We start from the raw sequence: 14605 nt of genomic DNA on the forward strand, positions 1-14605 counted from the left end.
TGCCTGCGCTGTGGGCCGAGGCAGGGCAGGTCTGGGCAGCAGGGACGCGGCCGTGCAGAGATGGGAATGGTGCCTTTCTGACCATGTGGGCTCAGCATGAGCCGTGCTGGGTCTCTGCGGGGATGGGCGATGCACCTCTGCCACTGGACACGGGCACCAGGTGCCTGTCCTGGGTCAAGGTGCCAGCTCCCAGTGCCCTCCTACCCTGGTCTGAAGGGCTCCTGAGCCAGGGTCCTGTTCTGGGGTGTCGGTGCAGGGTGCTGGGCTGGGGTCCCTGTCCTGGGGTTATGTCCAGGGTCCCAGTCACCATCCCTGGACCCGCGCACCCCCAGGTTCTCTTGAGCTCCTGTCTCAGCCTCTTGATCTGGGCAGCCGGGCTGAGGTTCTGGGGTCCCCCGGGTGGGATGCTGGGCCAGGCTCCCTGTCCCCTGGGAGGGGAGCTGGGTCAAGGTGCCGGTCCCTGTGCTGTGGTCCCGCTCCAGGGTGGTGCTCTGGGAGCCGGTCCCCGCCCCGGGGTCCCATCCCGGCTCTCGGTCCCTCTCCCTACCGCAGGGTCCAGCTCCCCACCGCGGTCCCCGTCCCGGGCGGCGGCCGCCCCCCGGTGCGCCAGCGCGGCGGGAGAGGACGAGACCGGCGGCTGCGAGGGGACCGGGCCGAGCCGCCTCCCTCCCCCCGCCAGCCACGGGGGCTGCTCCGCGCCGGCCCCGCCGCCGCCGGGCGGGGCCACGGGCGGCGGGCAGCGCGGCGCGGGCCGCACACGGCGCCTGTGCCGAGGGGCAGGGCCGGGGAGGCGGGCGCCCCTTCCCTTCCCTTCCCCTCCCTCCCTCCCCTTCGCTTCCCGTCCCTGCCCCTTCCCCCATGGCGGCGCTGGGCGACACGGCGCGGCTGGCGGCGGCGGCGCAGCGCGGGGCGGCGGCGGCGGCGCTGTGAGGAGCCGCGCGGGGCCTGCGCGGCGCGGCGCCGGGCGGGCGGGCATGGCGGGCCGCGGCCGCCGCGCCTGGCTCAGCGTCCTGCTGGGGCTGGTGCTGGGCTTCGTGCTCGCCTCGCGCCTCGTCCTGCCCCGCGCCTCCGAGCTGGCGGCGGCGGCGCGGCCCCGCCGAGCCCGCCCGCTGGGCTGTCGCCCGGCGCCCGCCGCCGCCCCGCCGCGCCGCCCCGGCTCGCCGGCACAGAGCTTCCTCTTCGTGGGGGTCATGACGGCGCAGAAGTACCTGCGGACCCGCGCCGTGGCCGCCCACCGGTGAGCGGGCGGGGCGGGGCGGGGGGGGTAGGCTCCGCTCGGCTGCGTTCGGCGGAGCTCGGGTCGGGTCGGCTGGGTTCTGTTCGGCTGGGCTTGGTGAGGCTAGGGTGGGCTCGGTCGGGCTCGGCTCGGTTCGGCTGGGCTCGGTCGGGCTCGGCTCGGTTCGGCCACGTTCGGCTGCGCTCGGCGCGGCCGTTTCCCCTGCCGGGCGGGAGGTCTCCCGCGGCGGGGCCCTTGCGGTCGGGATGCCCTCACCGGTCCCGGGACCGGTCGCCCTTCCCCGGAGCAGGTATGAGCGAGCTGAAGGGGGCTCCTCAGGGCACGCTCAGACCCGGCTCTCCTCGCACCAGCTCGGGTGCAGAGCGGGCAGCGCTGGGGCACTCGCCGGGCGGCCGGGTCGGGGTGTGGGGTGAAGGCAGAGCGGTGCCCCGAGCGCTCCCCCGCTGCCCGGACGGGTCGGCAGAGACGTGAGGGGTCGAGCTGAGTCGCGTTGATGCTCTCACACGGCCTGGTTGAGCCGGTACGTGGGTCAGGCAGCCCCACGGCAGTGAGGGAGCACCTCCCGTCCGTCCCTCAGTGCTTCTGCCTCGGGCACGGCCACAGCACACTGGTGCAGTCCTTGGCTGCTGCTTCTGAAGAGAGCCGACAGCCTAAGAGTGATAAAGTTGGAGACCACTGTGACCTGGGTAGGAAAGGAGAGACCACTGCGCCAAGCCGAGCATGTGCTTAGGAACGAGACCCAGAAAACACATCTGGGAACAAAGAGTAAAATCAGCCTCCAGTTGCTGTAGTTGCTGCTGCTGAGGCTGGACCAGGTAGCGAAACAGCTCGAATGGGGAAAGGCGGCTTTGGTGAATCGCTCCTAGCTTTGGGCTGGTGAAGCTAGCACAGGAACCAGGGGCTCTGAGCCGTGTGTTTATTACCTGAGTACACCCGTTTTTGGAGCAGGGACCATCTTTGAGCTTTGCACCGTGTGCCACCGTGGCCCACGACGTAGTCTCCAGCCACAGCTGAGTATCGCTGCAAGCGCCACGTGCTAATGGGACTTCAGTCCAAATCCTCGGCAGCATCAGAATAATCATCTCTTCTGTGAGAGACGTGTCTGTGGCTTTGGAGAAACTCTCCGCTCTGCTGAAATATGCTTATTACTCCGGCGTTCGTGCCAGCAGGCAGGGCTGGGAGGCTGCGCGGGAAGCCTGCTTGGGAAATCTGAAAGAGTTAAGAGCTAAAATGTCAGCTCGGGTATACCCCGGCTCCGATTGCTGTTCCGTCAGAGGAGCAGCCAGGAGCTCTGGGGCGGATCTTTCTCTAATAAAACATCCCCTTTAGTCTTGTACTAGAACAAACCCTTCTCCGTTTCCTGCCTGCCCAGGTTGAAAAGTACTTGGCCCTGTTGGCCAGTAAGAACAGTATGGCAAACCCGTGTATAACAGACCATCTTCTCCTCCCTCTGCCCAGCCCCAGTTTTGGGAGATGGTAGCTCTCTTTATATCAGCATCAGATGCAATAAGATTGCTTAATTTGGGCAATCCGAAGCATATTGTCCGCCAACAACGGTTTTAATGGAAACTTAATTCCTTCTTTCAGCAGTAGACCTGTAATTAAGTTACAGAGAGTGCATGATTGATGCTTTGAAATGGGTGAAAGAATCTGTTTCTTCAGGGTTGAGTATTCTTCACGTGTGGGATGCAGCATTTTGGCTTGCAAATCTCACGAGCTGTGTAATTTACATTTACATACACAAAGGCTGCAGTCACGTTGGGACATCATGTAACAGGTTTTATGGCAGAATAGTTTGTCTAGGATCCATCAGATTTTGCATCAAGAATTCATGAAAGGGAAATTTGTCACAATATTGCCCAAGATGGGTGTTAGTTGTGGAGCATTTCACTTTGCTGGTGTGGGAAGGATTCTTGTCCCTGGCTTTGCCCGTGCTTGCTGAACAGTCCCGTGCTGTGAGAGAGCTGGGTTTACAGAACCAGATCTGCAACATCTGCTCACACACACACAAAAATGGCTAAAGATGCAACTTAACAAATCCAGCTAATGGAATCAAGCTCCTTCAGCCCGCAGAAGGAGATCTGAGTATCGCTTTTTACTGCACTGCTATTTTGATTTAACCTCTAGAGATGATGAGCGCTCTCAGAAGGGATGAATAAAGAGACTTCTTAACGTTGCGGTAGGGCTAAATGCATTTTTCTCACCTCCGCCGGTGAAAGAAACGAGCTAATGTCCTGGTGACAGGAAGACATCTTTGAGGGAAGGTGGGGAGGGGGAGGAAGAGGAAGACAGACCTGAAATCTTAAATGGCCTTTGATTGCCATGAAGTGCTCAAGCAGACAATTGCTGGGATTACTACATTGACAAAGCATCCTGGTGAGCTGAATCGCTGGCACAGCAGTGAAATGGGAAGCTGCTAGCAAGGCATTCCCGGGGTGGCAGCATGTGCAGAGCCTTGATACTACACTAGCCAGAGCGCTGAAAGGAATTAGGGATTCAGAGGCTGAATACCTCCGAATTGCTGTGGCTCAAAGGCCATTTACAGACACAGCGAAAAGGGAGTGGAGCGGAAAGCATTGGCTGATCCTTGCTGCTGCGAGGGTCTAACAAGAGGGGAAGCAATCCACTTCCTGAACATCAATCATGAGCAAAATGACCACTGCAAGGCGAAACAGGCCGGCCGTTTTTTCGGGAGATGCTGGCTCTTTGAAACAGTCATGCTTTTGTAGTCCGCGAGGCAGAGAATAAGCTTTAGATCTACAGGTTTCTGGAGGGCAGATTTGTAGCTTCGGCAGTTATTGCATGTGACAGCCAGGTTAGCAGAGTTTCCCTTCCAGGAGGCCAGTGAAGTGCAGCAGCAGCAACTGTGGTGTCACATCAAAGGACAAGAAATAGTCAGGAAAAGAGCTGTGCAGGAAGGAGTTAAGGTATGGCTGGGGTTCAGGGAAAGTGCAGCAGTATGTGCTAATGGTTTTGCAGTTGAGGGGTGTTGTCCTAAAAGAACTGCGGAAAGGAGCGGATGGGAATAAGCAGTCTCCCAGAAGATTTAAGTCTTCTGCTGTCTCAGGAACAGAAATATCAGGCAGTTAACCCCATTTTTTTTTTTTTTTTTTTTTTTTTTCCATAGCAACTACATTTCCCAGGAAACGTGGCAGGAGACTATAATGAATACATTTAATGGTGAGATGTCAAAGGCTGGCCCGTGGCAGTATCTCTGCAGGAACGCAGTCTCATTTTGGGACAGTCCCCACGGCACCTTGACGTGCCATGAGGCCATGCGCACGAGGAGCACGAGAGGTGCCGTTTTGCAGTACCAGGCTGTGGTGCCAGGGCTCGTGCTCAGCTGTCCCACTCCTGCAGCAGAAGGATGCCCTTCGAGAGGCTCCGTTTGGAACGTGCTGCCACACTGTTCGTGGTGGCTTATAGGAAACAGACTGTACTGGAATCTAAATACCTGAGTGCTTGGAAGAGCTTAAGTGAAAGGCAGCCAGAAGGATTTGGGGTCTAAAGGAGTTTGTATTATCTGTCTAAGCCTGCACTAGCTGCTGCAGAAGTGTAACACAAAACACATTTTTGTGCTTCTTTTAGATTCAGAGCCTAGGTCGAGGCTGTTGGGTGGTATTCAGTTTTTGTCCTTCCTGGTTGCCAGTGAGGTAGTATGATGGGTTGCAGACTGTGCACGTTTATGACTTGGGAGGAGGAGGTCATGTGAAGTGACTTTGAACATCGTGACAGCACGATACACGTTTTGCCCAACATATTGGCCATATCACAGTATTGCATTAGTGAGAACTCGGTGTGTCCTGCTCCTGTATTGTTTAGCAGAAGTATGACACGCTTGGGCTTTCCTTGCAGTAAGCAGTTGCCTAAAATTTGCAGGAATGTTTACAGAACAGTGTGAAACAAATGCACCGAGAGCAACTGGCGTTGGTGCTTGGGGGGGGATAAAGAGAAATGAAGTCACCTACATACCCCAGAATTACCACATGGCCACTGAGTATCTTGTGTGCCTGTGGATAATGGATCGGTTTGTCTCAGTTTCCACGAGGAACGTGAATGGATGTCCACAAACAGAAAACCGGCATCGCTTTAAATTGGAGGAGTTTAATTCAAATGACTTAAAGGAGCTGTGGAAGCTGGTTGGGTTTGGTTTTGCCCTCCTGTAAAAATTTGAAGGGAACTCCCCCTCATAATCCGAATTCTGTAATGCAGATCTTAAATGACAAGCTCTTTTAAACATATCTGGAAGTTTTGAAAACCAGCTTGTTTTTCTGACCTCACATGATGGTCATCTGCAGTACCACATGCAGGAGCAGCGTGCTGGTTTCTGTGCTCAGTTTTCTGGCTAAGCTGTGGATCGCTGGTGTGTGTTGCTGGAAAGATTGGATCTTGAAGAATGCTTGGGCGAAACTGGCCCTAATTCAACATGAAATTTATCCGGACCATGTATTCAAGAAATCAGTCTTTTAAGTCCATTATCTTGCTGAATTCTTTGTAAATTATGATTTTCTTCAGTGTAATTATCAAGATGACTGTTTCTCAAAACTTTAAATGGTTTCTCTGATCTCCTCTGAAGGAGGTTCTCAAGCTTCAGACAAAAACCAAGTACATTTTTTGTAATCATTTCCAATATGGATCTCTACAAAGGGGGCACTGTCTGCGTATAGTTGCTGACTGTGCTTCTGCTGGGTCTGCAGAGCTGATACAGAACAAGGTAATACAAATAAATAATCAACACTGGAAACTGAAGATAAAACATTCCAGATCTTTGCTCCTCCTACTCCAAGCTATGCTTTTTAAACTTCTTTTTAAGTGAAGAAATTACTTATGATGACATTTGACATCTATAGTAGTGGTCACTTTTTGGCAAAGACTGGCTTTTTTTAGCACTCTTTTTCTGCAAACTTTTCTATATTGCATGACAGCTGTGACAAAATCTTTGCACCCAGTTTGCTTGTGCTTCGTTCAGATTAGGGTGCACATGGAATACCCCAAGTGCAGAACAAGTTAAGGGACGCTAACATTGACTCGTTACCCACCAATACTGGAGCAGTCCTAACTAAAAGGTTTCTTCTAAGGAAGCATTACCAAATTTTGCTATATGTATGTTTGTTTAAATTGCACTTTGATTCCCTTGTCAACGCTAACTTCTAGTTTGCTGGAGTTGTGTCCTGTGCAGTGAGAGAAACCAGGTCGCACACCCTCGTGCATGCTTTCAGCGCTGCTCCAGGGAAAGGTAATAGAGATCCTTGCTGTCCTGATTCATGCACATCCTCCTGTTTAACCAAGCAGATTCAGATTACACGGAGGAGATAAGGTTGGGATCTGTCACAGCAGTTCAGTTGCTGGGTTTTTAAATGACCAGTTCAGTACACGTATCGGTTGTATTCAGAACCTGATATTTCTCTCTAGACAGAGTCGAGATGGCCTTAAGCTGGCTGAGGTCGTCAGCGATCTCCACAGGGGAGGGAGGTGGTCTCTGCAGGTGTAGATGCAGGAGCCTGGTGGCAGAAATGTTGTGACTGCATTTCCTTTAAACAGCTGAGGGTGATGGGGAAGGAAGGTGTCAGGTTTTGCTAAAATTAATTTCCTGGGTCTTTTTTATTATCGAATGTGTGATTCATTTGCAGATACAATCTACATGTCTTATGTTAGAGAAGCCTTGACCAGGAAAGCAGTGTCAGCTGGTGGGAGTGAGTGCTGGTGGGCCCACAGGAGTAGGAAGGTGTTGAGACAAGAGCTCTGTGCCTCAGGAGCTGAAGGGGTCAGGTTGCTGCCCATAACCTGAGAGCAGACCCAGTAAACTGGACTGGTGGTGAGAAGACTGGCAGGAGACATAGCCGTTAACACACTAATCTGCAGGATCGCTTGTGACTGAGCCAGGTCTGATTCTTTGCAGTGTCAGAGAAAAAAATTGAAAGTAGCTTTGATCAGGATTCATCCCTGCATTTACCAGTCCTCGGTTCTGCTGATAGCTGTGGGCAGAAAGGTGTGCTTCCAGTTCATCTCACAATCCGTAGTTTGGCTTCTTTGGCTGGGTGCAACAACATGTTTCCTGAGCAAACTGTTGTGTATTCTCTGCCCTAAAAGGGGCTGCGTAGAGCAGCGAGCTGTGGCTTTGCCATAAGGAGCAGCACATGGCAACTCCCATTGTTTCAGCCTCTGCTGAGCAGCACTTGCGTTGACGCAGGCGCTCAGGCGATTTTTCAGTGTGGGAGCATATTTCGTCTGTCTGAGTTTGAACAAATGCTCAAAGCCACAGTCACAAATTACATGGCGAGTCGTCTCCTCCTAGACATTGCCTCGTCACAGGAAACTCACAAAGACTTAGTCAAGCTGTGCTGGGGCACGGCCGATGTGAGATCCCAAGGCTGAAGTAACGTTTCATGTCCCTTGTTCATGGGGACATTTCTCTGGTTTACTCCTGTTTTAGTATGAAACTTAAATATGGCCCACATCCAAGAAAAGATGAGGCCAGACTGGCTTTGAGCTGAGAGGCTTAATGCCATATGAGGACTGGAAATCAAACCTGCCAGGGTTCGTGAATATACATGCATTTTATTCCACCTTCACTGAATTGAAACTCTTATCTTGATGATACTTAAGGGTGTCCTGAGGTGAGGGAACCTGGTTGGAGAGCAGGAAGCAAATTTAAACTGGGAACCAACAGAAGGGGTGGTGGTGTAAAAAAACCCACAACCCCCAAACCCAAAACAAAACAAAAAAACCCCACGATGAAGACTGCTCCTGAGGAGTCCAGATAGGAGCTAAAGCTTGGAGTAACAGAAGACATCCCGCGTTGTCCAGAGTTCGTAATCATTACAAAGGCAGATCTTTCAGGATATCGAGAGCAAGTCTGAAAATTCGTTGCTTGCTTTTGAATAAAAAAGTCAATAAGCAGAAATTTCCACGAGGCTTTAGCTTATAACTTCACCTCATGATTGTCTGGAAAGTGGCCTGGGTTCACTTAAAGCTGCCTCGGGAACTGGTCACAGTGAATGAGATGAGCTGCATTTCTCAGTAGCTTCTTCTGCCTTTTCATGCTGTGAGATTAAAATTTGAATGCATCAAGTACCTTTATTAAAGAAATCTTTTAAACTTAGATTGGGAGTTGGTATGGGAAGAGCAGTTTACCGTGTTGTCTTTTCATGCAAGACCAGATGATTTGTATGTGGAGTGTGGGTGTCAGAAAATAAACAGCAGAACTTCCTTAACACTCAGTGAAAGTTGAAGGTATAAGCACGTTGTGTTTTAAAACAGGCAGTTTTCAGTGCTTTAACAGGTTGTGACTTTATAACCAGTAGTACCATGCATTAATTGCATCACTGATGATTAAAGTCCTCATCACCTCTGTTGTGAAGTCAACGGGAATGTTTCCATTGGCTTCACTTGGTGCTCTTCTGGGAAACTGGGATCTAAACTCTTCCTGTGGAGCACTACCCATAGCAGTAAGAACTCCAGAAGACAAAGCTTTTAAAGTAATTGGGTGACACAAAGCTGAATTAGTGTGCAACTGTTAAGGTGTGCAAGTTGATGTTTAGTTAGTACTAATTAAATACCTCTGCGTTTCCTGATGGAACTTGAGGAATAATTCTTCTGAAATATTTTTACATTTCAGACTTTAGATGATAGCTAATTCTGGAGATTTCAAATTTCAGGTGGTCTGTACTGCCCAAAAATCTGCTCTGCTTTTGATGAGAAACCTGTGCTGAGAGGCATTTGGTAAAAGTGACAGTGATGAATTGAGGAAATACTGTGTCCTTTTCCTTGAGAATGTTTTCACATCCTGCTTTGAATATAGGTTATATTCTGAGCGTGGTCACCAAACATAATTAGGAAATATTCTCCTGCTATACAAAAAGGGGCAAAACGCGTTGCTTTACCAATGAAAATAGTTTTCTGTGAAAGATAAGTGAGCTCTGCTTTTTCCCAGGTAGAATTTGAGAAAATGGTACTGAAAGCTTAAAATTCATAGTTTTTAGGGCAAGGCTGTAAGAGTTACATGATTGCAAATCCTGTCTGGAGGAGGTTAAGTGTTCTGCAGTCTGCCTTGAGGAATCATCCTACATCTCTTCCTGCGATACAAGTGACCCAGTTTGCCCACGCAGATGGGTTGGATTTGGCAGAGGGGAGCACAAAAGGTGTGGAGCAGATGTCGCTGTGCTGCTTCGCCCAGAAAAGGCTCCTCTTTTGTGATGTTCCTCTCTGCTAAAACGTGCTCTGAAGCGTGTGGAAAGCTGCCGGAGGTGCCGGTGCTGGTAGCAGCAGATCATCTTTTGAGATTCCATGTTTTGCATGCATCTCTTTGGAGTACTTTTCTAGTAGTCCTATGCTGGTGTGGGCAGACCCGTTTGAGGTTAGTGTTGCTGCCATGATCTGCGCTTCTCTGGCTGTCGCAAACAGGCAGGAGCGTTTTACTTCCATCAAGGCCCTACCTGCTTCTGTGTTTCCCGCAGGATACTAATTCCTCACAAGTTCGTGTGAAATTTGCATCTATTTATTCTTTGGAAGTCAGTACTTCTGAACGGGCTTTCAAGCTTTTGGGAGGCCTAAGGGGATTGGGAGGTGGATATGATACTGGATGACTTGCAGGGAAGCTTTGGAGGCATTAAATCCAGTTGTATGTGAATTGTTTGCCCATTTTGGCTCCCTTTGGCTTTGCTGTGTATCTTGTGACCCGTAGCTGTTAGACCAATACTAAGCGAGCTTAAGAAAGCCTGCCTGCCACTGGTCAACTACTACTCTTGAATTATTTCGGTCAGATACAGCTGCAAAAATGATATTCAAATGCTTGTCATGTCAGAATTTTTTGTGTGTTACCCGAGTTTTTCTGTGTGCCATGTGAACATCCCTGTTTGCATGGAAAAAAATAAACCTTCAAGGTGTTTAAAAAGAAAATTTGTAAAGCAGATAAGGTATAGTCTCTTTGAGCGGTCTCTGCTAGCACTCTCTGCCTGCCTTGGTTTGCATAATTAATTAGTCTTTATTGTCTTTTTCAATCTAGAACGTGGTCCAAAACCATTCCTGGCAGGGTTGAATTCTTCTCCAGCCAGGGTTCAGACACCTCTATTCCCATCCCCGTCGTGCCGCTTCAAGGTGTAGATGACTCTTATCCACCCCAGAAGAAATCTTTCATGATGCTCAAATACATGCATGACCACTACTTGGACAAATACGAATGGTTTATGAGAGCTGACGATGACGTTTACATCAAAGGGGACAAACTGGAGAACTTCCTCAGGAGTCTGAACAGCAGCGAGCCCCTCTTTCTTGGGCAGACTGGTCTCGGGACCACGGACGAGATGGGGAAGCTGGCGCTGGAACCAGGCGAGAACTTCTGCATGGGGGGACCAGGAGTGATCATGAGCCGGGAAGTGCTGCGGAGAATGGTGCCCCACATTGGCGAGTGCCTGCGAGAGATGTACACCACCCACGAGGATGTAGAAGTGGGAAGATGCGTACGGAGGTTTGCGGGAGTGCAGTGTGTGTGGTCCTACGAGGTAAGGACGAGGGCATGGAGGGCGAGTTGTGTGTTTTGGGGGAGGTGGAGGAGAGGGTGGGAGAGGCTGGCAGTGGGGCATTGCTGTTGTACAGCTGTGCAGCAGTTCCTCCAGAGCTCACCTCTCTTTGCAACTTGACCATCCAACTGTACAGTTGCTACACTCTGTTTCCTACGAGTGTCACCCTGGGAGTGACCTACGCAAATATGGAAGTGCAACAACGAGGAGGGAAATGGGGCCTGACATTAGACACATCAGAGTGAGGGGAAAAACATTCATCAGTTAGATATTTTTATTTAGGCAGAAAAGGAATAAGCTTAAATCAAAATGGCCACAGGTCCTTGCAGTCTTGACTGTCCAAGCCTCTTTTATCTTCTTTAGCTGGATGTGTTATGGTGGCAGTGAAGAAAACAGACGATACAATTGCCTTGCAACTTGCTGCAGTTGACATGTGCAAGGCTGACAGATGTTTGGCATGACAGTGACAGTTTTTTCCCAAACTACAGCCGTGGCAGAGATGGCTCATGGTGGCTGGCACTATCACCCTGCCCACAGCCCAGATCCGCTGCTGCTCAGGGGATTTGCTGGCAGCCCCATCCTGCAGACGCCCACTGAGCAGGTCCTTGATGCCAGCAGAGACAAGCCATCGCTCTTAAATCAAAACCGCCCACGCTGATGTGGCTGCAGATTTGGCACCCCGGGGCAAAAACCAAAGAGAGTCCCCAGCCTGCTTGTGGCAGTTTCCTGCTGCCTTTCCTGCTGGATGCTGGGGGCTTGTGGCTCCTCCCAGGGGCCAAGGGGGCTTCTCCTGCCCGGGTGCACTGGGCTCTTTGAGGTGAGTCCTGGGTGGTTACAGACTGTCTGATTGAAAACACCTGCTGGGCTTGAACTGCAGTTTCTCCTCTAGTACCAGGGAAAATGTTGGTGAGTCTCTTTCAGAAATAAGGGAGAAGTTGAGAACAGAAGAGAGGGTGAACAGTTTCTCTTTTTATACAAACATTTACGACTTGTTCGCAACTATTGCTTCGTCCTTTTATGAGATGTGGTGAAGAGGGGGATTCTTTTGCCCGCTTGACATGGGAGCTGTGGTCGCGGATGACGACAAATACTGCTGTTGACCTGCTCTTTCACTCGCAAAGACTTGGGTTAAACTTTTGACACTGAATTTCTGCCCCCAGATGTTGTTGTTTTGTTTCAGTTCGCAGTTCAGTGACAGGAGAGTCTCTGAGGAAGGGGAAGGAGGTTTCCAGCTGCAGTAGTTCATTGATGTCTTTTGTGCATAAAGACTTTCTGGACTAACAGTGGCTCTCCACGTTCCCTGCTTACAGACCTGGAACTAGTTTATGTATTGCCAGCATCGTGGTTAGCCATAAGGAGTCAGTAACTTTTTCCACAGTTTTTAGCAGCATAAAATTTTTACTCTAGACATTCTGAGTTGAAATAACTTCTGGTGTGAATGTGGCATTTGATAACTTACCAAAGGTCAGCATTTTGGTCCTATTGAAACTGGCAAAGACCTCCTAAATTCAGTATGATCAAATTTTGACTTGAAATAGCTAACGATAGCACACAACTGTACTAGGAATGCTGACAGAATTAGATTGGGCTTTTCTCAAAATCAGTTTTGTTTGATCAGCTTCTTGTTAAATTATCCATAGTGCTGGATTCTCCTGAGTGCTATAAGTTACTTAAAATTGGTTTGTGTGAAGTGTATAAACTGTAAGATGTTCAGAAGTAACCTGTGAGTGAGAGATGTTAAGGCTCAGCTGTTTTGGAGAGAGGGAAGAGTTTTGGGGATGAAAGCCCGCTGCTTCTGCAAGGAATAGATCCACTCTCATTTAGTTGAGGCTTTTCAATTTAAAAACCTGTCATCTTTTCCTTTTTTGATCTCTGTTTCTCATATTGCCCAGACAACTACATTAAACGTGCCTGGTATTTTATTTAAGATAAAGCAATAGCTGTGTGAAATAACACAGCTGTCGTAACAGCTGTGTTAGGAAAGCTTGGTGTAAAAGTGACATTTTCAATGTCTTGTATGTTCATGAACATCAAGTAACAGGCCACTGTAAGTGAATTGCAAAGCATTGTATTTCAGTGAGCTTCTGATGGAGCGAAAAGTTTATCTGTGCCTGCTCTGCTGGGGCACAGCCACCACATTCTTCACAATTTCCGTCGAAAGGGAAGCAGCGACAGCACGAGGCTCAGCAAACAAAACGGCATTGGCCTCAGAAAACCCAAACCTCAAACTTCTTCACTTCCTGCACTTCCTATTCTGGAGGGTCTGAAGCGGCAGCACGAACGAAGAGCTCAGGTCTTTACGGTTACCCCTCAGCTCTTTGGTTTTCGTTCTTAACATCTCAGACATGGAATGCCCTGCTGGACCTCAGTGTGGGTGGTTTTCTTCCCTGCACTGTTCTTGCAGTGGGCTCTATGCCCAGAGTCATTTTACTCATCTCCATGACTGTCACTGCCCCCTTTCTCTGATTTTAGATCCCACAATGTCTTTACTGTACTGCTCATCTTCCCTGTCTCTGGCTCTGGTGGTGTGCCCAAACGCGTCTCCAGGCCTGGCTCTGTGTTTTTTTTCGGCTCGCAGCAGTCTGTCTCAAAACCCTTTTTTTTGCCTCCCTTCCTGTGTTTCTGTCGCTTTGCTGCTCTCTGCGATGCCTCTTAGACCACGTCATTAGTGGCACCCGGTTATTGCCCGTTTCAGGACTTGTAAAAGATTTGTTCATGCTCTTCCTGCTGTCAGGAGCTTTTCAGCAAATACAGTAAAGTAATTGACACCACGGTTCTTTGGACTTCCTGTTTCATCTCACCCCAGAAAAGAGACAACAGTATGTGCAAGCTTGAGGAGAACTGAAGCTCCCTGGGCTCCGAGGAGCTTCATCTCATGCACCCAGGCTGCAGTTTCAGGAGCAGTTTGGAGCCCATGAGGGATTTTAGGCTTCTGTGACCAGGCATGTAAGTTGTGAGGTCGAGTGAGTCACAGATGAGACATGCCTCTTAAAATGTAAGTTCTTTATGGCAAGGATTATCATCACTGTAAAAACAAAACTGAGATTATTACTGCTGTTTGACAAATAGCTGTAAAATTCAGCCCTCTATAGGGTGGAGCAGTCAAAGGTACAGATTTTATGCAGCAAACTGGAATAAAAAAACAATCATTAAAAGAATGGAGCTGTGAAATCTCTGATGCTTACAGGTGGGAGCTTGATGATTTATGAAGTGATATAGAGCACAGTCCATTCTCTTAAAGAGGACAAAAGGCTTGTACTGAACTTGCTAGGAGGTGATTCTGCTTTTCTAATGAATATTGGTATTCTGGACTTCTAACACACTGCTGAGTGTTTTTCTCAGAAAAACTTCACATATTTAAGTCATCTTATTTCTCTCGTTTCCTCCCGCCAGTAGTTGTTCTGGTGGGTCACAGAGGCAAGCTTGTTTTAGTTTTGTTTTCTCATCCACTGCTGTGTGGTGCCGTGTGGGATCTTGGCTACTCAACCTGAGAACAGGTTTCAGCTTTGATGACAAGCTGTCTCATTTGTCATTTAAACAATCCCAACACATTGTTGATCTCAGCTTTCGTTTTGAGTCTAATGTTTCCTTTAAACACATCTGAATTAGGAAGCCATTGCTCTGTAGCTTAGTGTTGTTTCAATGTTTTTTCGTAGGTGCTGTGGAGTATTGTTCTAATTTGTGTGTAAGATCCTCACCTTAAGAGCACTGGTAACTTTCATTCAAGATCTTTGTAGCTGCTAGAAATCAAGGCAGTGCTGATACACAGCCCATTAATTTCTTCAGTAATAAAACCTTTCTGACACACATTACTTTCAGATGATACTAACCGCTTTGTGTCCTGCAGTGC

The 14605-nt window shown here is 49.4% G+C and overlaps 1 protein-coding gene across 1 annotated transcript in view; it reads left to right on the top strand.

The window, feature by feature from the left end:
* The first annotated feature begins 974 nt into the window (after nucleotides 1–974).
* CHSY1 (chondroitin sulfate synthase 1) overlaps nucleotides 975–14605 on the top strand; it is a 76920-nt gene continuing 63289 nt past the window's right edge. Inside the window, exons 1-2 of the mRNA XM_086620418.1 lie at nucleotides 975–1237; nucleotides 10242–10737. Of these exons, the coding sequence (XP_086476544.1) occupies nucleotides 975–1237; nucleotides 10242–10737 (759 nt within the window). The remainder of the gene's footprint in view (nucleotides 1238–10241; nucleotides 10738–14605) is intronic.

This window comes from Tauraco erythrolophus, chromosome 14, assembly GCF_009769465.1.
Source record: "Tauraco erythrolophus isolate bTauEry1 chromosome 14, bTauEry1.pri, whole genome shotgun sequence".
NCBI classification, from domain to species: domain Eukaryota; kingdom Metazoa; phylum Chordata; class Aves; order Musophagiformes; family Musophagidae; genus Tauraco; species Tauraco erythrolophus.